Source organism: Chrysochloris asiatica, unplaced genomic scaffold (assembly GCF_000296735.1).
Source record: "Chrysochloris asiatica unplaced genomic scaffold, ChrAsi1.0 scaffold00132, whole genome shotgun sequence".
NCBI lineage: Eukaryota > Metazoa > Chordata > Mammalia > Afrosoricida > Chrysochloridae > Chrysochloris > Chrysochloris asiatica.
Genome location: NW_006408650.1, coordinates 6995664 through 7023106, shown reverse-complemented (window position 1 = coordinate 7023106; position 27443 = coordinate 6995664). Strand labels below are relative to the sequence as shown.

Below are 27443 nucleotides of genomic sequence, written 5' to 3'. Positions count from 1 at the left end.
CTGATGATATATGGTGGATAATCAATGTAATGAAACAAGCTATATGAATGGTTGAATGTGAAGCTGATGATGTGCCCTGTAAACTTTCACTCAATGCAAAATAAAAACATTTAATTAAAAAATAAATAAATTGCTACAACTTGAAAAACAAAAAAGAAAACCTAACAGGCATTCATATCTCAATCTATTGACTTTCTACTTTGGATGGTGAAGATCTGTGTCTCTCTAATCAGTCCTGGTGTGGCACTGTAGGATAAGCACTAGAATGCTAACCGGAAGGTCGGCGGTTCAAGCACACCAGTCACTCCTTGGAAACCCTGTGAGTCAGAACTGACTCAATGGCACCTAACAACAACAATATTCTAATAGATGCACTGGTGGCACCATGGATTAAGCATTGGGCTGCTAACTGCAAGGTTGGCAACTCAAAGCCATCAGCCACTCCTCAGGGAAAAGAAGCAGGAGTTTGATTACATAAAGATTTACCTTCATGGGAACCCTCGGAGGCAGTTCTACTCTATGCTGTAAGGTCACTATGCTTCAGAATCGATTTGACGCATAGTGGTCATCAATAATTTCATACGAATGTGAACACTTACCAGGTATTTATTATTGCATATCAATGCACTTCTCACTTCCCAATAAGACCCTCTGGGGATTTTAATTGGAACTTCGACAAATATATACTTTGGGGGAGCACAGGCAGTTTTGTATCCACCTAATCTCTGTACCTGTTCAGATGCTGTTTTGTGTCTTTCAATGAGAGTTTCATTTCCCTCTGTGTCACGGTTCTAAACCTCAGCAGCATTTTAAAATCTACTCAGGAGTTTTTAAAAAACTCTCTGGCCCTAAAAAAAATAATAAAATCTTTCATGAATAGTCTCTAACAATCGTTGCTGTTGTTAGAGCTGTTGAGTCGGGTCTGAAGGTTTCCGAGGAACTGCTGATGAGTTTGAACAGTCAACCTTGCAGTTTAAACTGACCTTGAGGGACAGGGCTTATCTTACAATGCCACATTTATCCCTAGATATTTTATAGTTCTTTGATTTTGCAAATTAAATACATTTCATCTCCATTTTGAGGCATTTGTATGAGTGATTTGTTGTTGTTGTTGTCAGGTGCCATCGAAGCAACTGAATTTTAAAATATTTTTCACGTACTCAGTCATCTTGCCAGGGTTTCATATGAGTACAATGGAATTTCTCACAGGGTCTTTGGGGTTTTCTAGGCAGATTTCGGTAGGCATTTTTATCTGCCATTGTCTGTTCCATGTCCTTGTTGAGTGTCTGTTGCTTCACTCCTTTATTATCATTTTGGAGGGGATCAGAGAGAAGTTCTGTGTGCAACCTACAAAAAGTCTATGGTGTCCCTTTTGTTTTACACATTAGGCTCTGGGGGGATTTGTGTAGATTCAGTGTGTTCATTTTCAGCTGTTCTAGAATAGTCCACTGTTGTGACTGAACCAGTTTATCCATTACAGAGCCCTGGTAGCATGGTAGCTAAGCATTTGACTGCTAACCAAAAAGTCAGCAGTATACACGTGCCGGCTGCTCCAAGGGAGGAAGATACAGCAGTCTGCTCTCACCAGGATGACACCCTTGGAAACCCGAATGGGTAGATCTACTCTGCTCTTTAGGGTCACTGAGTCCGAATCGACTCAACGGCAACTTTGGAAATAAAACAAACACCCAGTGACAGCTTTGCCATACCGTCTAGGTCTGGGACCACACTGCTCTTTCAGGATCAGAACCAAGCTTGGTACATTAGGAGAGTGCTAAGTCTCCAGGACTCACCTGGAGTTTTGCTACTTCCTTTCTGATCAGGAAGCTGACTTGGTCCCGGTCATTCCTGGAGTAATAGAGACGGCACCAGGCAGGCTTCCCATCCCTGCCGGCCCGGCCCGACTCCTGGTAGTACCCTGCCATAGACTTGGCAATATTCCAGTGGGCGACGAACCTGTGGGAGCCAGGAGGACAAGCAGCCTAAGACAAGGCAGGAGCTCAGGAGGGGTGCTTCTACCTCACCCCTGAGGGGCCTTCTTCCAGAGCCCAGGAGCCAGGAGGCCAGCAATGGCAGGCAGAGACCCCAAGTAAGCATGGTCAGGGCAAGTGTGGCCCACTGGCAGGCCTCCTGTGGAGCAGCCCAGCTTAGGGGCCACAGCAAGAGTCAAGGGGATGGGCTATGGCAATGGATGAGCCTTGCATTCTGCATGTTGCCCGCCTTCCACTCAAAGCTGCCCGGGAGCAGATGCACAGGGACAGTCAGCGTTCATGCTGTATACTAGGGGCCATTTTCTAAAGATACCTCCTGGACCCCTGAAGGCACACACAGGCCTAGTCCTCTGGACAGTACACTCGGAGGCCACCCTGAGTCAGGCCCCAACCAGGACGCTATAGCTCACCTGACGTTGGCTTTGTCCACGCCCATCCCGAAACTAATGGTGGCAACAATTACAGGGACCTTCTCCTCCATCCACTCACTCTGCACCAGCGTCCTCTCAGTAGCCTTCAGCCCTGCATGAGACGGGGAGGACACAGAGGGAGCTCACTTTCTAGCAGGTGGACCTGGGTTCTACACAGTGCTAGGCACTACACATTCCGAGTTCACCCCTCACCAGCCGTGTGACCTCAGACCAGGCACTAGCCCTTTCTGAGCCTCAGCTAATCAACACGAGCCCCTAACCCCTACGTGGCCACAGGGGGCTCAACAAATAGGAGCCAAGCAACATCATCCCCATCCTCACAATAAGCCAAAGTAAACATTGCCCCGATGTTACAGAAAATGCAATAAAGGTTCGTGAGGCTAAGCAATTGCTCAAGGTCACACGGCTAGTCAGGGGCAGAGCCAGGGGTCATGCCCAGGTCCACTAGCCTCCAAGCCTGCGGTCTTCCTACAACACTGACGCCTGGGGTTATAAAAACGGCACTCGGCATGCCTCCCAGCACATCACAAAGAGCTAGGCACCACCACAACCCTGTGAGAGCCACGAGAGGCCCAGGAAAATCACTGCCAATGCGAGTCTTCAGCCTAATGAGACCCAAAGACTGCTAGTGGTGAGCGAGCTCTAGGTCCGTTCCACAAGGTGACATGTCAAGTGATGGGGAGTCGATTCCAACTCATAGCAGCCCTGTATGGTGTTTCCAAAGAGCGACTGGTGGGTTTGAACCATTGACCTTGTGGCCAATAGTCCAATGCTTATCCTACAACATTACATCAGGACTCCTCAAAAGTGATTATAGGTCAGAAAATATCCCTAATTCAGGGGGGCCATGGCTATTCCATAGGGGCGCTGAGCTTCTGTTAAAGGTGGTGGAGAGTCCAGGATGGTTGTGGTGAGGGCTGGGCATGAGGAACATGATTTCAGTGTCACAGAGCTGCACATGTAAAAGTGATGGAAATGGCAAACATGTGGCTGCCAATCTCCAAGAAAGCCCACTGCCACTGAGCAGATTTCAACTCAGACATCCTATACTGGGTTTCTGAGGCTGTAAGTCTTCACAGAAGTAGATAGTCTCATGTTTCTCCTGCGGAGCTGCCGACGTTGTAGGCCAGTGTTTCACCCACAGCGTCACTAGAACTCCTTTTTTGCTAACTGTATATTTACCACACAGAAAACCAAACTCATCCGCAGTTGCTGGGGTGAGCGGGAGGGGAAAGACTCAGGAGTACGATTCTCATTGTGGACCGTTCTTGCCTAGCTCCTTTCAGTGGCACTGAGTCACTCGAGCTCAGCCTGAGAATATGGAGCAAGCTAACGGGCCTTCCGATTATCCGGGATCCTGAATCAACACACCTGACTATCTGCTAGAGGCCTCTGAGAGTGAAGAGGCCTGGGAGGCCCTTACCTGCGTGGTAAGCCTTGGCACATACGCCCCGAGAGTTGAGCTCTATCGCCAGCTGTTCACAAGCCTCTCTGGTTCTGCAGTACACAATGCCGCAGCCTGAAAACTGGTTGGGGAGACCGGGAAGAAAATGAGCATTGGCTAGCACAGAAACAGCGACCCATTATAACACGAGCCAAACCAAAAGGCAAACTCGTTGTCACTGAATCCATTCCGACTCCTAATGACCCTACAGGACAAAGTGACCGCCCCCCAGGGTTTCTAAGGCAGTTACCCTTCTGTAGGCAGACCGCTGCCTCTTTCTCCCTGAGTAACTAGGGGGCTCAAATTGCCCTTCCCCCACTGCTCTGCCAAAGCACATTGTTATAGCGCTACCTGCCTAAAAAGACAGTAGACGTTTGTCCTCTAGTCAGCCTTAGGCGTGTCCTCTGAGGCAGGACACCAGGAGGGCTCTGCCACTTTCTAACAACACAGGGCCAAAGCAGCTCAAGGTGCAAACTATGACCTCTGCCTCCTGCCCTCAAACCCTCCACCAGTCTGCAAAGGTCCCATACAGGGGGGCCAGCTTGTCTTCCACAGGCGGAGCCAGGGCAAAGGAAGCCCAATAAAGGGGTCAATGCCAGGAGGCACAGGGCACAGTTCTCTGTACAAGAGATTTAGGAAGCTATGGCTAGTCCTGACTAAGGAAGCTGTTGTTGTTAAGTGCTGTTGAGTCGGTTCCAACTCATAGCTGCCAGGATAGAGTTTCTGAGGGGCAGCTAGTGGCTGTGAACTGCTGACGTTATGGTTCACAGTCGAGTGCTGATCCTACCGAGCCACACCAGGAGTCTACAGATAAGTCTGAGGAAACCAATATCATATCAATGTTACAGGTAGTACCCCATTACTCGAGATGCCCCCCAACCTCAGCGTCTCACCCCTGTGTCAGCTTTCCGTCTGAGAGACTTAAGGCAGAAGTCCTTGAGGTTCCCATAAGGATCAGAAAGCAGTTCCTTGAACTGCACATCATAGAAGAGGTTGGCCCGGAAGCAGGGAGTCTTAAAGGTGGCCACTGGTGACTTCAGGTGAAGGGCAGCAAACACATCCTCCTGGACCTGTGGGGTGGCTGTGGCAGTCAGAGCCACACATGGGGCATGTGACAGGCGAGAGCGCAGGGCGCCCAGACGCAAGTAGTCAGGACGGAAGTCGTGCCCCCACTGGGAAACGCAGTGCGCCTCATCTACCACCAAGTAGGAGAGCAGGTGGCGGGAGAGCAGGGAGCTGAGAGTGGGCTGGAAAGAGGCGGAGGCGGCCATCTCGGGAGTGACATACAGAAGCTTGGTCTTTGGCTTTTCTTGCTCCAGGTCAGAAAGCAGCTGGTTCCTCTCCTGTGCTGAGAGCTTCGAGTTCAGGGAGGCCACACAGACCTTTAGGGCCAGCAAATGGTCCACTTGGTCCTGAGAGCAGAAGAGGGACAGGTCACAGAGGGAAGGGTGACTGACCCTCAGAACTCAACAACAGAAGCCACTGGAGCCTCCGGACGTATGGTCCCGTTAGAAAACGCCCTCGGCACCCTCTCCGCTCCTCAGCAGGTCTCCTCTCGGAGTAAAAGGATTATAGAATGTGGCATGGCTACAGACAGCTCTAGAGTCCGCCACACCTATATTTATCCTGGTTCACTTCATTGTCACATGTGCATTGGCTGGTTCTAAATCTCTCAGAGGAGCCCAGGTGACACAATGATTAAGCACTTGGCTACTAACCTAATGACTGCAGTTTGAGCACACCATCTGCTCCAGAAAAGACTACTGTCTAGCTTAGATTAAGCAACCATTTGAGATCAAAAGGGTAGTAGCATTTACCCAATGACAAAATTCAGAAAGGTTAAGAAAGAAGGAGGAATGGAAACAGGAAACACAGGAAGTGGGATCAGCAATGTTGTAGTGTGGGGATTGCAAACAACGAGATGAAACAAAATGTGTATGGATTATTGAATGGAAAACTAATCTGCCCAGAAACTCTTCACCCAATTCACAATAAAATTTCAAAAAAGACTGTTGCTGTTTAGTGCTGTGGCGTCAGTTCTGACTCACACGGACCCTGTCTAGAGTTTACAAGGAGTGGCTTGTGGGTTTAAGCCGCCGACCTTGTGGTTCACGAGGCAGTTATCTTTTGTCATATAGGATCTCAGTGTGTCAGAGTCAACTCAGTGGCACACAACAACAGCAACAAAGCTCTGAAACGCAGCTTTCTCTTTCTTTTTACTATGGAGAATAAAAGCAGCAAACACGTAATAGGACTATTAGAAGGTTTAAATGAAATAGACATAAAACACTCAGCACATAGTCTATGATCTGGTAAACTGAGTATTTTTCTTGTTATCCTTGATCCTCATCTCCCAGCATTCACTGGTGGCCCTTAACTACAGTGTCACACTTCCTCAAGTCTGACGTTACCAATCCATCTGCCCATCTGCAGGCCTTCAAAATAGTCAGAAGTACAAGCAGCTGGTGCCAAGATGCTAGCTTTTTGTTCTCCTCTTTGTTTCTGACTCAAATATCTATACCTGTGCTAGGAGAAAAGCAGGCCATGAGGGGTTCTCCTTCTCAATTCAGCTGCCTGCCTAGCCCTGTATCTGCTAGCCCAGCATCGTGAGTACACATGTGTGCACATGTGAAAGTCGGTGTGCAGATACTATTCCAGCCTCTGGAGAAAGATTAATGAAAGAGTGTGGAGGACCTCAGACCATCAAAGCATAGAAGACTCATTCAGAAAACACCCATGTGACAGACAATAGTGGAGAACTGCACATCTGGGCAATTCAGAAAGCCAATAGAGAGAGGGAGGCAGACAATGAGACACAGTAAGAAACTACAGTTCAAATAAAGGAGAAGTGAAACCAGCAGCTGTAAAAAGCCTTTCCTTCGCCTTTTTTTTTGGCTAACGTCTCCTTCCCCCTAAGTCTCACCTGAATCAGAGCGATCAGAGGAGAGATGACAATGGTGATGCCTTTGGCCAACAAGGCAGGGAGCTGGTAGCAAAGGGATTTTCCTGCCCCGGTAGGCATGCACACAAAGACATCCCTGTCACCTGCAAAAACACAAGACAGCAATATCTCAATGCTACTTGCCTTTTCATGCATCAAATGTGTTTAAAATTAAAGAGAATTGTAATTTAGACACTCAACTAGCAGAATCCCTAGGAGAGTATAATATCCTCTTGCTATCTTTTCTGTGAAAGAGGCAGTAATCCTGGGAGATTTAGAACATACACAATTTAAACATAAATATAACCTCCTCTGAAAATGGTAATAACAACTACAAGGGACAAAAGTCTGAGTTTGCAGAGAAACTCATGACTGAACTAAATTGCCAGGAAAGCAGAATACTGCTTGATGAATACGCATCTCTATGCAGACATGGAAGCAGCACTTACAAAAACTCATTTATAAATGTTGTTGTTGTTGTTAAGTGCCATCAAGTCGATTCCGACCCATAGTGACCCTGTACAGGGTTTCCAAGGAGAGGCTGGTGAGCTTGAACCGCTTATCTTGCAGTTCAAATGGCTTTGCAGTCTGGTGGTTTAACCCACAGCGCCACACCAGGACTCTCCTTTATAAATTGTTGTTGTTGTTAAGTGCCATCGAGTCGGTTCCAACCCATAGCGACCCTGTACAGGGTTTCCGAGGGTGTAAATCTTTACGGGAGTAGAAAGCCTCATCTTTCTCCCGCGGAGCGGCTGGTAGTTTCAAACCGCTAACCTTAAGGTTTGCAGCCCGATTCGTAACCACTACGCTACCAGAGCTCCTTCTCCTTTATAAATAGATCACTCATATTAACGCTGGAGTCCTGGCGTGGCGCTGTGGGTTAATGCGCTGGACTGCAAAGTCGGTTTGAACCACAAAGTCGGCAGTTCAAGCTCACCAGCCACTCCTCGGAAACTCTATACAGGGTTGCTATGGGTTAGAACCGACTCAATAGTACCTAACAATAACAACTACACTAACACTAGGAGCCCTGGTGGCACAGTGCTTAAACACTTGCCTGTTAGCCAAAAGTCAGTAACTTGAACCCACCCACCTGCTCCAAGAAAGTATCAAGACTGTTGTTAAGTGCCATTGAGTTGGTTCCAACTCACAGAGACCCTACAAAGGGTTTCCGAGGAGCGACTGGTGGTGTGAACCACCAATTCTGCGGTTAGACTCCCCTGGAAAGATTCGAGCCTAGGAAACCCTATGGGACAGTTGGACTTTATCTTATAGGGCCACTCTGAATTGGAACTGACTCAATGACACAACCACAACATTAACACTCACACCCTCCTCTGGACACTTATCCCCATACGTCTGTTTTATAAAACTATCAATAGTACTTCTGTTCTCTTCTGGGGGCCAGGCCACTCGATCATCAGCAAGAGGATACCCACGTCAGTGACTCAACAGGGCTATTTGGCCATAGCTACTAATGCCTGGGAGGAGCTCTGGCAGTGTAGTGGTTACGAATCAGGCTGCGAATCTCACGGTCAGCAGTTCGAAACTACCAGCTGTTCCGTGGGAGAAAGATGAGGCTTTCTGTTCCTGTAAAGATTTACAGCCTCGGAAACCCTGTACAGGGTCACTATGAGTTGGAACCGACTCCCCGGTACTTAACATCAACTAATGCCTGGAAGCAGCTCTGGTAGCGTAGTGGTTACAAATTGGGCTGTGAACCTCAAGGTCAGCAGTTCAAAACTACCAGCTGTTCCACAGAGAAAGATGAGGCTTTCTGCTCCCGTAAAGATTTACAGCCTCAGAAACACTGTACAGTGTTGCTATAAGTCAGAACGCTGTGGATTAACCGTAAGGTCAGCAATTCAAGCTCACCAGCTGCTCTTAGGAAACCCTATACAGGGTCACTAGGGGTTGGAAACGACTCAACGGCACTTAACAACAACAACCAATGCTTATGAAGAAACCCTGGTGGCATAGTGGGTTATACGTTAGGCTGCTAACACTAAGGTCAGCAGTATGAATCCAATCCTTGGGAGAATGAGGCTTTCTGCTCCCATAAAGATTTACAACCTCAGAAACCCTATGCAGGGTCTCTATGAATTGGAACTGACTCGATGGCATACCACCACCACCGCCTACACGCAAATGAAGAATGGGAATCAATGAACCGTTTCCAAAGACAATCTGTAGCTCTTTGAGATTTAAGAACCAAAACACCTGGGTGGTTCTGCCATTAAACTTGACAAGCCAGTTAGGACTCCAGGGTAGGGAGGCAGGAAAGGTCCGGAGGTGGGTGCTCTTTACAGCCAGTGTAAATGGAAACACAGGCAGCTCAGCAATGTTACCTTTCACTACAGCCATGGTCGCACTCTCCTGTAAAGGTGTCTTAAAAGAGTCAAACCCAAAGACCTTCTTCAGCGTGCTCCGGACTCGACGCTCTGGGTCAAAGGGAAAGGAGGCCCGACGGGTGCTCATCTTAGCGAGACAGTGGCCAAAAGTTAAGGCAAAGGCGATGATCAGAGGATTGCCACAACAACCCTGTGATGCTATTTTTCTGCGTCTCAACTTGCTTTAGTACAAGTTAAGGGGCTATGGTGTTGCAGTGGTTAAAGCGCTCCGCTGCCCAGCGAAAGGCTAGTGGATTTAACCCACCCGCTGCAAAATGGAAGATTTACAGCCTTGGAAACCCTATAGGCAGTTCTACTGGGTTCTACAGCGTCGCTATGAGTTGGAATGCAATGGGCAGCGATGCAAGTGATACAGCTGAGGGTGATTTATACCCCCCCAGTACAGTAATTAACATCTCCACTTTTATGCTCTGTGAAAATAAAAATAAGTGGACCATCCCGGACCACGGTGTACCACAGAGCTAGAAGAAACACAGATGTCTTCGGCAAAATTTGGAGACAGTAGGCATTCTCTCTAAGAGTCACTTTCTGCTCCGCCTTTTGTAAGCACAGCCATGAAGACCATCTTCTCCCGATAACCCGCATCTCCTCCTCCCACCCCTCAAAGGAGAGCTCTTCCCTCTGCCTCCTCGGAGCTCCAGATTCGCTCTTTTCCCTTCTCCAATCGAAGCTTCCTTCCCCTCATCCCAAGATATCAGCGCCGGGAATGGGTCGCCCGGGAACGAAGTGGTCTTGCCGGGCCGCTGCTACCCGCAGACTCGGGAACTACTCGCAGACATACATATGTTAACCCTAATTCTGAGAAGTCAAACGACAGGGAATTCAAAGTGCAGCAGCCCACCACACAACCTCGTATCCGTCGCACAGTGATGACGCAAAGAGAGCGTTGGCGCGAGGGGCAGGACCAGGACCAGAAAAAGTCTTTTTGATTGGTTCCCGGGTCTGCAATAGGCGCGAGGTCTCCTGGGATCCGGAAGAAGTTCTTTTTACAGACGGAAGTCGGCTTCTTTGAGTCAAATAAGTGAGCCACGCTGGGGCTGTGGGGATAAAATGGCGGGGAAGAAGAATGTTTTGTCGTCTCTGGCTGTTTACGCGGAGGATTCAGAGCCCGAGTCTGACGGTGAAGGTGGAGTCGAAACGACTGGCAGCGCGACTGGTGAGGCCTGACTAGAGAGTTGGGAGGGGAGGCTCGTGTCTGCCCGAAATGATGCTATTTTTGCGGGTGGAGGGAAATAGATGGTCTTTATGCCCCAACTATCGGACCCTGGAGTCCCAAACAGCGGACGTATTCCTGTGCCGAAACTTAAGTCTCTTGACAGACATCGTAAATAGCAGAGGGGTGAAAGGAAAATGAAAGAGCGATCCAAGGCTACTGAACCACTTCTTATTCCCTCTAGGCTCGTTGTTTGATGGGAGAAAGCCAGGAGTAAACATACATTTTGTTGTTGTTAAGTGCCGTCGTGTCAGTTCCGACCCATAGCGACCCTGTATATGAAGGGTGGTAAAAGTTGTCTTATTAAGTTTGTAACTTTTAAGTAGGAATGAGCCCCATCGCGTCTTGTAATTTTAAATGCATCTGGTCTCCCCTGCAGAGTCCGAGTCTGTAGCTCTGGGGGAGGGTCTGGGTATTTGTGATTCTCTTGCTTTGTGATTTCTTTGAATCCCAGCAGTGATTTTGTTGCCCTGTCCAGGCTGAGAGTCACAGTATTAGTAAATGGAAGCAGACTTTTTCTGGGAGCTAATGAGCAAATTGCCTACCATATCTGACCCTTGATGTCCTAGTCTGGAAAGGGAGTGGTGGCAGTTGTGTGCCACCAAGTCAGTTCCGATTCATGGTGACCCCTTTGGGTTCACAGAAGCTGTAATTCTTTACCAAAGCAGAAAACCTCATTTTTCTCCCACAGAACCATAATAGATGCAAACTATTGACCTTGTGGTTAGCAACCCAGCTTGCAATCCATTATAGTACCAGGGCTCCTTTGGGAAGTGGAGAGGGTTGAAATAAGTTGTTGGTGTCCATGGAGTTTGCTCCAACTCATGGGGAACTTACGTATAACAGAATTAAGCTTTATCCAGACCATAACCATCTTCATAATCTTTGATATTTGTGAGTCCATTGTGAAATAGATTAGCCCTTGCGCATTCCAGTCAAGATGGTTTCACAGTAAATATGTAGAATTTGCCTTGTTAGTGTTGTTGTTCATTGCTGTCAAGTCAGTTTTGACTCAGCCATCCTGTATAGGGTTTCCAAGGAGCGGCTGGTGGATTTGAACTACTGACTCTGCAGTTAGCACTCCAGTGTTTATTCTGCAGCACCACACCAGGATTCCTGTCTCATTATAAACAGAAAACAATTTTGCTTCTCTCTAGGTGTGATTGGAATGTCCCATGGTCAAAGTTCTGTTCCTGGGGAGGACACACAGAATTGAGGAAGCCAGAGAGTCTCTGACATGTAAGAAAGACAAGTTCACAGGTGTCTGCTGCTGTACATGTCAAAGAAGGTGTTCAAGCAATGTGCTGTAATAGTTCAAAGAAAGGAACACATCAGCTGTCATAATAGATGGGGCTGAAAGCATTAAACACATTCATATTTAGTACTTGGATTTTCTCCTCTCTGCTTTTATTGATTTCATCCAGTAAATTGTGGCCTTCCGATTTAATTAGTCTCCCCTGTTATTTTCAGAAGGATCCCTTGTGATGCTGTAGGTTAAGCATTGGACTGGATTATTAACTGAAAGGTTGGCAGTTTGTACTAAACAGCTGTTCTGAGGGGAGAAAGATGAGGCAGTTGGTTTCTGTAATGATTTATAGCCATGAAAACTTCATAGAGCAGTTCTACTCTGTTCTATAGGGTCGCTGTGAATTGAAATTGACCAGGGTGAGTGTTCTCTTTAGAGATCATCCTGGCCACTCAAGTCCTTGGAATCTTTTCTTGCATTTTTTTCCCATTCATTTTTCTCTTTTCCTCTGTTTCAGAAGAGAAAGGCGGGTTAGTATCTAAAGCCTATGGAGAAGATGATTTTTCTCGCCTTGGGGGTGATGAAGATGGTTTTGAAGAAGATGATGATGAAAACAGCAAGCCATCGGTACGTAACACTCTCTCCACATCCAGAGCTGCTCAAAGAACCATTTATCAGAAGTGTTGTGAACTGTACTCACAAGTGTTCCGTTTCATGGCTAACTTCATCCTCCCCTTCTCACCTCCCACCCACACATAATCTTTGGTATCAGTTGAAGGAACTGGATTATATGTCAGTAGTTCTATTTGATAATCAAATACATTTTCACCTGGACGATTTTGAATTCATCTTTGACTTGAAATTGAGAGGAAAAGGTAGTAGCCTGTATTCTATTTAACCTAGGTATCAATGGATGCTTTGTGTTGGTTTTCCCTGTTTAGATCATTTGTTTCATTTGCAACCGTGCATTTATCCTAATTAGGATGTCATTTATGTCTGCAATCAATGTAATTATTTTTAATGTTAGTTGGGGCTCATTGAAATCTTCCAGTTTATCCGTAAGGTTAAAAAAGAAGAGTATTTTGTGTTCACCCACCTTGATCTTCTCTTCATCTTCATGGCATTTTCCTTGACACTTTTTATCAGGGTGCCCTTGATTGTTGATCACAGGGCTTACCTGAAGTTTAGTCCACGCTGGCTAACAAAGAAAGGAGAACTGATGTCTTTATTAGCAAGAAAGATTTTAGATAACACAATTACTAGAGCAACATGAGCCAGAATTTGAAAGTTTGGAGAAAAAGCAAGATAATCTCAGGCTGGTGCTTTTAGCAAAAAGACAGACAAAGCTGTGGAATGTAGTTATTGAATCTGGCTGCTTAGCAGCACCTTTCATGAAGACACAATGTTATTAGTTTGAATATACTGTAGTATATTGATACATAAGTGTTAGTGTTCTAGTGCTTTCTGAATAATAAAGAAAATAATGTGCTTTATATTTTATGTTCTTTTGGGAGATAGTTTCAATTCCACCCATTAGTACCAATCATTCTAAATGGGCTCAAATTGTTTAGAAATACTTTATAAGTCATTTTATCCTCCTGGTTTTTTTTAGGCCCATAAAGATTTAACATCCATAACTATTTTTTTCCTAAGAAATTAAAGTGTTGGTCCATATTTGCTTTGCTTAGAATTTTCCTCATGTTTAAGCTTTATTTCATGGTTTAGTGAAATCTATTTGTCAAATACAATACATTCTAAGACATGACTATCTTTGGCTGAGCTCCATTTTAAGGAGATTATGGAGATTGTATTTACGACCTTTTAGCTCACCAGCACCTTCAGTGACAGTCTTGTTCAAATCTCTTATGTGGTATTTATATTAGCACCTAGAGTGATATTTAATACTTGAGTTAAAGTGTAGTTGAACTGAAAATAGCAGTTTCAAATGGCACTTCATTTTTCCTGGGTGTTTCATTAAAGGCTCCTTGCCAGGCACTGGCAGAGTTCTGGCTAGCAGGGTGGCTAGTCCAGCTTCTGCACCTGTCCTTCCATGTTCATAGCACTGGCATTAGTGATCAGTGGAGGAGTGGACCCTGGTGGTGCTGGGATTAAAATACCCAGCTGCTTCCCAGGTTGGCAGTTCAATCCACCAGCCACGCTATGAGAGAAAAATGTGGGAGTCTGCTTCTGTAAAAATTACGACCTCGGAAGGCTTGTGGGGCATTCTACGCTGTCCATAGGCCCGTCATGAGTTGAACTTTGCATTAAGTGGCAGTGGGTTGGCTCTGGGTGTTTTTGGAGTGGTGGGCCTGCGTGTGGAGAAAGCCTTGTCCACACGGTGCCTGGTGTCCAGCAGGACTCAGTAGGGAAAGGAACAAATCTGGATAGGATCATCAGTGACAGTTCTGTCAGCATGTGGTTGGAGGATTGTTGTTGTTAAGTACCGTGGAATTGGTTCCGACCCATAGTGACCCTGCACAGGATTTCCGAGGCTTCAAATCTTTACGGGAGCAGAAAGCCTGATCTTTCTCGCCCGGTGGATGGAGGGTTGTTGTTGTTTTTGTTAGGTGCCATCAATTGGTACCGACCCATAGCGACCTTATGCACAGCAGAACGAAACACTGCCCTTTCCTGGGCCAACCTCTCTACTGTTGCCACGCTTTAGTCCATCGATGCTTCCACTTGGCCATTCCATCTCATTGGGGGTCTTCCTCTTTTTATCTGACCCTCCACCTTACCAAACATGATATCCTTCTCCAGTGACTGGTCCCTCCTGACAACATGTCCAAAATATGAGAGACGAAGTTTGGCCATCTTGGCCTCCAGGGAGCACTCTGGCTGCACTTCTTCCAAAACGGGTCTATTGGTTCTTTTGGCAGCCCATGAAACCTTCAGTATTCTCCTCCAGCATCATAACTCAAAAGTATCAATTCTTCTACTGTCTTCCTAATTTAATGTCCAGCTTTCACTTGCATATGTGGTGGTGGTGGTGGTGTGCTTTGGAGTTGGTTCCTACTCACAGCGACCCTGTACAGGGTTTCCGAGGCTGTAGGTCTTTACAGAAGCAGAACGCCTCATCTTTCTTCCGCGGAATGGCTGGTAGTTTTGAACTGCTGACCTTGCAGTTCGCAGCCCTATTTGTAACCACTACGCTACCAGAGCTCCTTTATATGAGGTTATTGAAAATACCATGGCTTGGATCAGGCACACCTTAGTCTTTAAGCTGACATCTTTGCTCTTCAACACTTTAAAAAGGTCTTGTGCAGCAGATTTGCCTAGTGCAATACGTCCTTTGATTTCTTGACTGCTGCTTCCGTGAGTGTTGATAGTTGATCCAAGAATGAAGTCCTTGACGACGTCAATCTTTTCACCATTGATAAGAATGCTGTTTATTGGTCCAGAGGTGAGGATTTTTGTTTCCTTTACCATACCAAAGGCTGTGCTCTTTGATCTTCATCAGTACATGTTTTAAGTCCTCTTCACTTTCAGCAGGCAAGGTTGTATCATCTGCATATCACAGGTTGTTAACGAGTCTTCCTCCAATCCTCATGCAATGTTTTTCTTCATAGAACCCAGCTTCTCGGATTATTTGCTCAGCATACAGGTTGAATAGGTATGGTGACAGAATACAACCTTGTCCCACACCTTTCCCAATTTTAAACCATTCAGTATTTGTTCCCATATTCTGTTGGAACAACTGCCTCTTGGTCCAGGTACAGATTCCTCATGAGCACAATTAAGTGTTCTGGAATACTCATACTTCACAATATTGTCAATAGCCTGTCATGATCCACACAATCGAAAGCCTTTGCATAGTCAGTAAAGCACAGGTAAACATCTTTCTGATATTCTCTGCTCTCAGCCAAGATCCATCGGACATCAGCAATGATATCCCTCGTTCCACAGCCTCTTCTGAATCGGCTTGGACCTCTGGAAGCTCTCTGTCAATGTATGGTTGCAGTTGTTTTTGTATTACCTTTAGTAAAACTTTAAAGATTTCAATTTTTATTCCATCAATTCCTGGTGCCTTGTTCTTTGACAATTCCTTCAATGCACCTTGGACTTCCTCCTTCAGTATCATTGACTCTTGATCATATGCTACCTCTTGTAATGCTGAACAGTAACCATTTCCCTGTGTTGACTTTCAGATCTTTTCTCCTTCTGTTTCCCAAACTTCAGGTCATAGGGGCGGGGTGACTCAGGCCACAGAGCTGGACTCAATGCTTGGACCCTAATTAATGTGTATGAGAGTGCTCAGTCCACTTCATTAAGCTTAATCCTGTCCATTTTTGTCCTGCAGGAAGATGACGATTCAGAGACTGAGAAACCTGAGGCTGATGACCCAAAGGTATTGATTTGGTTTTGGTGGCGGTGGGTGATTGGATGTAAACAAGACGTTTTAATATTATGGCTCAGTGTCTATGTCTGATCAAGGTTTGTTCCACTAACACTGTGCAACCCTGTGTACGTTTTCTGGGATAAAACAAGCTTTGATTTTAGAGAATTTGATATATCTTGATTGGGGTTTGTTCAGTTTCTTGTATGCCTATCTTCTCATCTTCCATGCTTTTTTTTTTTTTTTTTTTTAAATGTTTTATTGTGAATTGTGTGATAATTTACATGGGAGAACTTTATCATTTATCATTTCACTGCCATAATTACAATTCCCTCCATGCATCATCAAACAACCAAAGGGTACACACTACAAGCCTGCCCCTCTGTCGTCAGCACACAGACCCTCTCCCTTTCTGGGTTTAGAGTCGCCAGCCACTCCATCTCCCCATATCATCATCTCTGCCTCCATCTCTGGCGTCACTGTTTCTCTGGGTCCCGCACTCCACTTTTCTCCCTTGATGGTCCCAGGGACCTCCGCTCCTGGACTGCAAAATCAACTAGTCCCCTCGTTTTGCTACAAAAGGTCTACCTTTACATTTCCTACCCTCACAGTCAGTCCTGATAGCAGTTATTCACTGTTGTATCACATGAGTGTTGTCCCCACCTCCTTTCATCAGTCCCGCCCAGACAGATTGTATACGACTCAGCAGAGCGTACAGGATCCAGGCTCACTCTTTTTGTGTTTGTTTGTTTGTTTTTGTTTTATTGTGAATTATGTGATAGTTGACATGGGAGAACATTCATTTTACATTCATCTTATCTTATATCGTTTCATTGACATGGTTACAATCCCCTCCATGCATCATCAACCAACCAAAGGGTGTACCCTGCAAGCCTGCCCCCAGGTCGTCAGCACACAGTCCCTCTCCCTCTCTGTGTCTAAAGTCCCCAACTGCTCCATCTCTCCACGTCATCATCTCTGCCTCCTTCTCTGGCGTCACTGCTTCTATGGGTAGGGTCCCACTCTCCGATTTCCAACCGTAGCAAGCAGTCCTGATAACAGTTATTCACTATTGTATCATAAGAGACCTATCCGCATTTCATTTCATCAGCCCCGCCTAGACAGATTGGATACTACTCAGTGGAGATTCTACATTCCTTCACACCCTCTGAATCTAGATTCCCTCTTGAAAGCTTGTAAGCCCCACCCCACCCCCATTTTGGGTAGCCAGTGTCCAAGTTGCCCATCCTTGTCTACTTTGTATGGAGGGGGCGGGAATGGTCCTTGCTGTAAGGATTTGTTTCCTCTTTTGAGCTACTGCATCCATAGGTGTAGGTCAAGTTCATCAAATTATATCGGATTATTCTTTTTTTCCTCTTCTTTCTTCTGGTTGAGCTCTGATCATCCAGTCATTGAAGCCAGGTCAAGTGGGTATTATCTGCAAGTGTGGGTGTTCTTGTGCATATGCCCTTAATTCTTATCAGCTGGACGGACGCTTCCCTCTCCTCTAGTCCTCTGTGGCTATTTCACTGATTTTGGGCCCAGGAGTCCCCAGGTCTTGCCATACTGCTGGCCAACCAGGTCTCCACCTGGGTTCATAGGAGTCTGTTGAACATTGTAGGACTTAGCTTGCAACTTCATTGTTTTTTCCTCATTTCCTCTTATTGGTGACCAACGTGATCACCAGTCAGACTGCATGTCTACTTGTGTATTCCCATTGAGTCTTTGTCTTGGAAGGGGTTTGCCCTGAGGGGACCCACCCACTTGCCTTGATGTCTCCTGGGTGAGCAACTTGTGTGTTCTTATAGTAATCAGTTGGATTGCTTTCATTGTTTTGTATTTTCCCTGTTGGTCTTTCTTCCAAGAAGTATCTTCTGTTCTTATAGCCAGCGGCTCCAGGCTGGTCTGCCCGTCCTTTCAAGTGGAAATTTCCTACCTCAGATGATTCTGGGTGGGGTTCAGAATTCCACCTATGGTCTTATGTAATGTAGAGGCACCACAGGAAGCCTCCTTCACTGGGCACATTGTAGCCCCATTTTAGGTATTCCAATCAGTTATAGGCAGAAGATGGACTTACAAGCTTTCTGGCTATTCCTATCTCTCCCCCTCAAGTGTCTATTTTATAAAGGTATGCAAGGGAAACCAAGATTCAAAAGACAGCCAGAGACCCTTAAAGGGAGAGGGGCTGTGTGCTGAGAACCAGGGGGCAGGCATGCAGAGTATATACCCTTTGGTTGGTTGATGATGCATGGAGGGGATTGTAACCATGGCAATGAAACGATATACTGTAGGATGAATGTAAAGGTAATTTTCTCCCATGTAAACTATCACATAATTCACAATAAAACATTAAAAAAAAAGACATCCAAGCATCTTAACATTATTTTCCCCCCTTTACCCATTCAAACCATGTTTCAATCTCTGTATCAGCCCTGTTGTTCCAAGGTTGTACATACATCATTATTTACCTCTGTCCCACTTAGCCCATGCAAACCTGCCTAACTGTCCTCTCATCTGCCTTTTTCTTCCATTTCCCCTCCCCCTTCTTGTTTATTGCCCCCCTCCCCAGCACCCAAACTATCCTGTGTCTATTCCCTGCCCTGTGCCGCCCCCCCCCCAAACACACACACACTTAGTCTGGGTTCTTTTTCTTAGTCTTTTACTTTTTCATGCTTTTTATTGTCTCTTCTTTTTCTGGAATTCTAATTACTCCTAAGTTGTTCCTCTTCATGGTATTCCACGTAATTGTTAGACTTTCTTCAGAGTTTTTCATTCTTTTTTTCTGATTGCCCTTCTAGCATACTAGTATTGAGAGATTTATCTTCCTGCTCATTAATTTGGGCTTCCCTTGCTTTGAATTTTCTCCTTTACCGTTTTCATTGTATCATCCATTCCCAAGATTTTAGTACTGATATTCTGGCTATCTAATTGTGTGGGTCTTGTAATATTCCAAAATTTGTATTTATTTTGTTTGTTTGTTCTTGTAGCGTTTTCCTGAATCCTTCTAAAAGTTTTCCTGTGTTCTTGCTTTCCTCCATTTTTCTGTCAATCCTTTGAAAGTACCAAAATATCATTCTTTTGAATTTGTTTTCAGTTAGTTATTCCTCAGAAATGTTTTCTCTCTCTACATCTAGGTTATTTATTTGAGTCATTCTCTCTTGTTTCTTCATGTGAGCTAAAATTGTCAGTTTTCTCCAGGGTATTGTGGGGACAAATATTTTTTGTAAAAACAGACAGTGAAGCCATTAGAGAGATGCAAATCAAAACAACAATGAGATATCATCTCACACCAGCAATAACAGAAAAGATCAAAAAAGTAGAGGACAATAAATGCTGGCAGGGATGTGGAGAGACTGGGACACTCCTGCTTTGCTGGTAGGATTGCAAAATGGTCCAACCTCTCTGGAAAGCAATATGGCGTTTCCTCAGAAGGTTGAAAATAGAAATACCTTTTGATCCAGCAATTCCTCTACTTGGTATTTACCCACAAGAAATATGATCCATAACACGTGTATATATATATGCACACCAATGTTTATAGCAGCTCTATTTACAATAGGAAAAAGATGGAGACGGCCAAAGTACCCATCTGCTGAAGAATGGCTAAACTGTGGTACATATACACGGTGGAATATTATGCTACCTTGAAGAATAAAAAGGAAGTTGCAAGCCACCATATAATATGGATGAATCTTGAGGATATTATGTTGAGTGAAATCAGTCAGTCACAAAAGAAGAAATACTGCATAGGACCACTACTGTAAAAGACTAAGAAAAAGAACCCATACTAAAGGGGGGTAGGATTCTTTGCTGGTTGCTGGGATGTGAAGGGGTGGTGGGGGATGAGGGGAAGGTGGAGCACAGGGCAGGGAATAGACACAGGATAGTTTGGGTGCTGGGGGGGGGGCAATATACAAGAAGGAGGAGGGGAATGGAAGAACAAAGTGGATGGGAGAACAATTAGGCAGGTTTGCATGGGCTAAGTGGGACAGAGGTAAAGAATGATGTATGCACAACCTTGGAACAACAGGGCTCTGGGATACAGGGATTGAGATATTGTTGGAATGGGGAACAGGGGGGAAATAATGTTAAGATGCTTGGCTGTCTTTTGAATCTTGGTTTCCCTTGCAATTACATTTTAAATAGACACTTGAGGGGGAGAGAAAGGAATAGCCAGGAATGTCACCATAGAAAGCTTGTAAGTCTGTCTTCTGCCTGTAACTGATTGGAATACCTAAAAAGCAGCTACATTGTGCCCAATGAAGGAGGCTTCCTGCGGAACCTCTGCATTACAAAAGATTATAGGTGGAATCCTGAACAGCACCCAGAATCTTCAGAGCAGAGGTGGGAAATTTCCACTTGAAAGGACGGGCAGACCAGCCTGGAACCGCCCAGAAAATACTTCTTGGAAGAAGGACCCGACAGGAAAAATACAAAACGATATAGGCAGACCGACAGATGACTACAAGAATATGGAAGTTGCTCGCCCAAGAGACATCAAGGTAAGTGTCAGGTCCCCTCAGGGCAAACCCTCTTCCAAGACTGAGACTCAATGGGAATACACGCTCTGATTGGTGACCACGTTCGTCACTGATAAGGGAAAGAAGAAAAAACAGCAATGAAGCTGCGAGCTAAGCCTTACAACATTCAATAGACTCCTGTGGACCCAGGTAGAGACCTGGTTGGCCAGCAGTGTGGCAAGACCTGGGGACTCATGGTGCCAGAGTCAGTGACATAGCCACAGAGGACTAGAGTGGAGAGTGAAGTGTCCAGCTGATAAGAAGAGAGTGAATATGCACAAGAACACTCACACTTGCAGATAATACCCACTTGACCTGGCTTCAGTGACTGGATGATCAGAGCTCAACCAGAAGAAGAAAGAAGAGGAAAAAAGAGTAATCTGATACAATTTGATGAACTAGACCTACAGCTATGGATGCAATAGCTCAAAAGAGGGAACAGGTCTTTACTGCAAGGATCATTCCCACCCCCTCCATACGGAGTAGACAGGGATGGGTAACTTGGACATTGGCTACCCAAAATGGGGGGGCTACAAAGGTAAGAAGTGACTGGCTTACAAGCTTTCAAGAGGGAATCTAGATCCAGAGGGCATGGAGGAAGGTAGAATCTCTACTGAGTTTATCCAATCTGTCTAGGCGGGGCTGATCAAAGGAAATGTGGATAGGTCTTTTCTAATACAGTAGTGAATAATTGTTATCAGGACTGCTTGTGAAGGTTGGAAATGTAAACTTAGATGTTTTGTAGCAAGGAGGGGAGTGATTAACTTTTCAGTCTAGGAGCGGAGGTCCCTGGGACCATCAAGGGAAAAGAGCGGAGAATGGGACCCTACCCAGAGAAGCAGTCAGAGATGTTCTGCCATGTAAACTATCACATAATTCACAATGAAACATTAAAACACACACACACAAAAAAACAACCAGTGGAGTTGTTGGGCCTGGGGAGCAGAAATCTTTGGTGCACTCCTGCAATGCAAGGAGCTCATGAGGTGGTTGCAGAGGGATGTGATTGGCCCTAGATGTTGTTTCTATTGGCCTTGGCGTTATCTGTGTTCAGAGCACTCAATCATGAGGTAGTTCGTGGGGTCCTTGATGGAGCTGGATTCAGTGTCTATTAGGACCATAAGGAAGCTGGGGGCAGGGTGAATGGTTAAATGCTGTTCTGGTGGCTCTGCGGATTTTGTAGGTCCGGAGCCAAGCCCACTTGAATTCAGACGCTAAATCGGCACACCAAAACAGCGCAGCCAGCCCTAAACTCATACTGGTGTGGCTCTGAACTTCAGAGAGCAGGGTCTGCGCTGTGACTGGATGAGGGTGGGAGCTAGCCACACATCTGGTCACCAGGAGAGTGTGAGAAAAAAGAAGAAATTACATCTTTCCTGTCACCCTTTCGATTCTGCTCTGCCAGGCCTCCCTTCACTGCCAGAGCTGCTCACAAGATGGTCAAACCTCATCTGGCCAGTCGGTCTCCCTTTCCCAGCATCCCTGTGTGGCCTCTCCTTCCAGCAACCACGCCATCCATCTCTCCAACGTTTCTTCTGAAGTTCATATGCCACAATTTTCCTCTCTGTCTGTTTTATTTAGTCTCTCACATCTCTCGCTACACGAGAGGCCGGCTCCTGGTGTGGTCCTATAGAGTTAGCACTGGACTGCAAACCACAGAGTCAGCTGTTCAAACCCACCAGCTGCTTCTCAGAAACCCTAAGCAGGGTTGCTATGTGTTGGAAGTGACTTGACAGCACTTAACATCTGTGTTGTAGAGGGTCTGTGTAGTGCATCTGCCTAGTCCGCCATCTTACCAGAAGTCTTCCTGTAGGGGACCTTTCCCCCCACCCCCCCCCCCACCCCCCCCCCCGCCAAAGAGAAAGACTAGTTTCTTCACCCTGCGGAAATAGGGATCAAATTCGTGATTGAAAACCACTTGAAACCACAGAAGCCTTCAAGGTGCCCTAGTGGAATTTAGGAAAATGATGTGAGAGTATCCTCTAAACCAGTGTGCACTGTAAAGCAGAGCCGTGAGCTGTTTCAGATTTAAGCGGGGCCTGTGGTTGGCTAGCTGTGGGCACCATTGCGTCAGGCTGTGGAAGGCTTTGGTCACGTATCTGAGAGCAGTTTTACCAAGAGAGAAGGCTCTGGCCCCAGTGGTGCATGGGAGAGAGGGAAAACTTGATCACAGTGAGGTTGCTCTCTATGCTCAGTGAGGCTTCTGGGCCTGAGAACTTGTCCACTCCTTCCTAGGTGGAGGGCACAGGGGCAGGCTGGCCTTGATCGGGACAGTCCCAGCAAGCAACCAGTGAGGAGCCTTCATCTTCTTGCATCTTAGCATTTCGGATGTGTGGGCAATAAATAAGCCCAGGGCTGTTACACAATGTTACATGTTGGGGCTTGGCAGCACGATGTGCAGGGCTGGACGGCCTCATGGGAGGTTGGCGAGAGCAGGAAGCATGCACTGGACGTCCCCCCTCTGCAGGACAGTGATACTGACAGTAATGACATGGCTGTGGGAGAGCATGGGCCTTGTCCGGGAGCCATTTAAAAAGAACAGGCTGGGGTGGGGGGTGGGGGGCGGGTAAAAGAGGACAACGCGCGGAAGCTTGTGAGCCTGTCTGCTGTGCTCAGCCTACTCTTTCTGAATCCCACATCAGGGTTGGAAAGAAAGTCGTTTATAGTCAGTACTTGCTCCTTGGTGATGTGCCTGTGTCTTCTTGCAGCCTAGTAAGTTTTCATGGCACAGTTTCTGTTCCTGCCTGGGAGCCCCCTAAAGTCAGCACAGCACATTCAGCCTCCAAAGTCACTTGGTTTTGTTCTTCTGGATGGTGAGTGCAGAGGGTTTAGAGTAGCTCAGAGGTCCTTGGGCCCCAGCAATTACCAGAGGCCTGCCAGGGTCGTAGTGTGGATTATGAGTTCCTTGTGGCCCCTCTGGGGGCTGGACATAGTCCTCAGCACAGTCTTCAGATGTCCTTGTCCTCGTCCTGTCTCCTCTTCCTGCTTCCTCTCCTGCCCGTGTGTGTCTGGATCTGTTCAGGTGGTGTTTACCCCATCTCCTCTGCACACCTGTTCGAGAACTTTCCTGGCACACTTCTCTGTTTTCTCCAAATTAGTATTTAACAATTGTCTGTGTTCTTTGGCACGTATCTCTGCTGTAAGTGTATGAAGTTTCTAAGAGTAAAGGTCACTGATGTGGATCTTTGTTAGCAAACATTTTGATGGCTTAGCTGCCATTTCCACTAGATGGCAGTCTCTGGCCTACACGGACTTGGAAAGGTCTGTTGGTGGGTTTTGTGAATTCTTTTTGTTCTTAATGACTTTTCTACTACAGCATTTCTCAGACATTTTGGTTTCTTTACACAGTTTAAAACTGAGGACCCCAAAAAGCTTTTATTCATTGTGGTGTTAGCATATTGATATTTACTCCCTTACAAGCTGTTGTTGCAGTTCATACCGAGCTTGCGGTCCAGTGCATTATCTATCCTACAGCGCCACGCCGGGACTCCAAAGCGTTAGTAAATTTAAAATAAATCATGGTTATCTTTCTAGTAATTTTGGTTAGCAGTCACCCAAATCCACTGTCTTGTCAAGTTCAACTCATAGCAACCCTTTAGGACAGAGTAGAACTTCTCGCTACCGTTTCCAAGGCTTTAAAGCCTTGTGCAAGCAGACAACTTCATCTTCCTCCCGCAGAGCTGCTGGTGGTTTCAAACCAGAAGCCTTTCAGTAAATCTCTGGTCTATCGTATCTCCTTGGGTATACAGTTTAAAAGAACCAGATAATATGATTGAAGACAATGCATCCAGGGAGGTCATCCTCACTTAGCAGCCAATGGTAACCGCGAGCAAGCCTTTGAATGGATCCCATTTTCCTCTTGTCTGTGTAATAAATCTATGACACATCCATAAATGTGGTGGGCCATGGAGTCATAGCGACCCTATATAGAGTTTCCAAAGTTGTAGGTTGTTACAGCAGCAGAATACCTCATTTTTCTCTTGCAGAGCGGCGGGTAGGTTTGAACTGCTGACTTTGCAGGTAGCAGCTCAACACATAACCACTATGCTGCCTGGGAGCCTTATGTACACAAATATTTTTGAAAAGTGATTCTTCATTAATAAATACTAAGTACGAAGAGTAACATCTTTTATCATTTTATAAATTTCTTCAATGTCTAATTTAATACAGCCATAGAAGCCCTGGTGGCTCAGTTGGTGAAGTATTGGGCTGCTAACCCACCAGCCACCTTGAGGGAAGAGGTGTCTCTCCCATAAAGATTGAGTCTCGAAACCCCTAAGAAGCAAGCAGGTTGACTCTGTACCCTAAGGTTGCTGGGAGTCTCCGAATTGACTCAGTGGTGGTGGTTGGTGGATTGGCTTGGTCCTAATATAGCCGTGCGTTTTGCTGCGTTTTGCTGCAGTGTGCTCTGCAGATAGTGAACTTCCACAAATGGAAGGTTTGTGGCCATCCTTCACTGAGCAAGTCTGTTGGCACCATTTTTCCAACAGCCTGTGCTCATTTCATGTCTGTCACATGTTGGTCATTCTCAAAATATTTCAAAACTTTTTTAGAGGAGTGTGGTAGCTCCATATTATAAGCACAGGACTGCAAACCACAAGGTCCATGGTTCAAGGTTGCCAGCTGCTCCAGCAACAGGATGATGGACTTTCTGCTCCGTCAACGATTTAAAGCCTGGGGAACACCATACAGGGTACCTGTGAGTCAGAACTGACTCCATGGCACTTAACAACATCATTATCACACACTTAATGGACTGCAGTCTAATGTAAACATAACTTCAGTGTGCGCTGGGAAGCCAAAACCGGCGTGCGGCTTGCTTTATTGTGACATTTGTTGTATTGTGATGGTCCAGAACCGACCCTGCCACGGCTCCGAGGTCTGCCTGTAGAATACAGCTGGACGCATCTGCTTGATTGATGCTGTCGGTTGATTGCACTACACAGTTTGGGTTGAAGCAGGTGAAGAAAATCAGGGTTCATACAGCTCAATAGTGGGAAAGGGGGATATGGTTTTGGTTGTGAAAATTTTTGATGCTTCACCAAAACTCAGCAAGTGGTGATCTCCTAAGGAAGGGCTAGTTGCAGTGTAGACTCTGAGTTCTCAGTGAAGCTTTCATAAGATGCACCCATTGGTCTTGCACTTCAAGTGAATCTTTTTCTCATATGTGATTTCATAGCATTTGGTATTTGTGATTTGGAAACTATTAACTGTGTTACACAGATCTTCTCAATGTTGACAATAAAAAATATGTATCCTTATTAAAAGCATCGTCAGACAAGCCATTAAGTATTGGATGGCTGTCCAGCTTGTCCAATCCATTGGCCTTGGGTCGATTCTGACTCATAGTGAGCCTGCGAGCACAGAGGAGAACTGCCCCGTTTGGTTTCTAGGCTGTAAATCTTAAGACAGCAGATAGCCTCATCTTTCTCCCATGAAGCAGCTAGTGGATTCAAACCGTCAACCTGCCTTTCAGTTAGCAGCCCAACATTTAACCCACTGAGCCACTAAGGCACCGTTTTCTGAGATTCCCCTTTTTGTTTGAAAGCTTGAGTTTGTCATTGCTAATCATTGCTGTCCTGATGTGGCGCTGTGGGTTAATGCGCCACACTGCAAAGCCATTTGAACTTCAAGGTCGGCAGTTCAAACTCACCAACTGCTCCGCGGAAACCCTATACAGTGTCGCTATGGGTCAGAACCGACTTGATGACACTTAACAACAGTCAGAGCTGTCAGAGTTTTCCTTTACCTTTATTTCTGAGAAAAAGTCCATCGAATCTTCAAGTGCTCTTCCTTGAGACTGTCGAGGTGCTCAGGTAGAGAGAAGACGGGTTTGTGCACGCCTCCTGTTGCAACATTTCAAGTGCTAAAAAGATGAACTCAAAATTACCCATTTTTACTGCTTCTTAAGGACATTCTCAAGGGAAGTTAGCTTTTTGTTTTGATTTATGTCTTTTATTGGTTTTTTTCAGCCTGAGAGTCTACTATCCACGACTACAGCCTGGCACCACTGCCTTGATTTGTACCTGAATGGTTAGCCACCATTGCTGTGCAAATGCCAACACAGTGGGAAGGGCTGGCAGTGTCTTATAATTGCATAGAAAACCGTTTTCACCTTTCGAACCCCAGGGGCCTAGGAGCACCTTTGAGAACCACTGTTTATCAAACAGTTGCCCGAGGTCAGAGGTATTGAATTGTCGCTTGATAACTGTTTACACTGTTCTCCAAGTGTCCATGAAGCTGTTAGTCACTGGTGTCTTGAACTGATCTTGAGGTTAAAGGCCAGGGGTCAGAGAGACCTGGTTTGAATCCTAGTGCTGCTTGGGGAAGGCCCTTTTCACTGCCTTCAAACCTCCGTTTTTCTCATCTATAAAATGGAGCCATCAGAGTAAGTCCTGCCTCATTTGTGCATGAAGGTGGTTATCTGAGTAAGTACATGTTAGAAAGGACTTGGTATAACTAGTGTCTCTGTGTTCAGTGACGTTTGTTTCAGTGACCAACCCTATGAGTACCTCCCTTGCCCCCTTCCCCAAGCTGGCGCCATAGGATAAGCACTAGACCGCAAGGTTGGCAGTTCAAACTCACCAGCCACTCCTCAGAAACCCTACACAGGGTCACTATAAGTTGGAACCGACTCAATGGCACTTAACAACAACAACAACAAGGACATTAGATTCTGTGTGAGCATGTTTGGGGAAGAGCGACCGATTGGAAAGTGAGGGAAAGTGAAAGGAGCTAAAGAGATAACTTGGCGTTCAGATATTTAAAGGTCTGGAAAGGGGACGGAAGTGACAGCCAGATGTCGAACTGAAGCTCTCTGTAAAATCCCGTGGGCCAAGTGACTTGGCTGTCACGTAGTGAGTTACGTTTTGTCACCTCTGTGACAAAAGTGGGTTCATGAGGCTGTCAG

General features: G+C 45.9%; 2 protein-coding genes across 2 annotated transcripts in view; one reads left to right on the top strand and one right to left on the bottom strand.

Annotated features, from left to right (window-relative positions):
- Nucleotides 1-9344, bottom strand: part of RECQL5 (RecQ protein-like 5) — a 38831-nt gene extending 29487 nt beyond the window's left edge. Inside the window, exons 1-6 of the mRNA XM_006869576.1 lie at nt 9156-9344; nt 6790-6911; nt 4760-5278; nt 3846-3948; nt 2402-2513; nt 1794-1956 (exon numbers count right to left, since the gene is read on the bottom strand). Of these exons, the coding sequence (XP_006869638.1) occupies nt 1794-1956; nt 2402-2513; nt 3846-3948; nt 4760-5278; nt 6790-6911; nt 9156-9285 (1149 nt within the window). The 5' untranslated portion in view covers nt 9286-9344. The remainder of the gene's footprint in view (nt 1-1793; nt 1957-2401; nt 2514-3845; nt 3949-4759; nt 5279-6789; nt 6912-9155) is intronic.
- A 919-nt stretch (nt 9345-10263) lies between these two features.
- The window catches only part of SAP30BP (SAP30 binding protein), a 42832-nt gene continuing 25652 nt past the window's right edge, over nt 10264-27443 (top strand). The window contains exons 1-3 of the mRNA XM_006869575.1: nt 10264-10374; nt 12195-12304; nt 15978-16025. Coding sequence (XP_006869637.1) covers nt 10269-10374; nt 12195-12304; nt 15978-16025 — 264 coding nt within the window. The 5' untranslated portion in view covers nt 10264-10268. The remainder of the gene's footprint in view (nt 10375-12194; nt 12305-15977; nt 16026-27443) is intronic.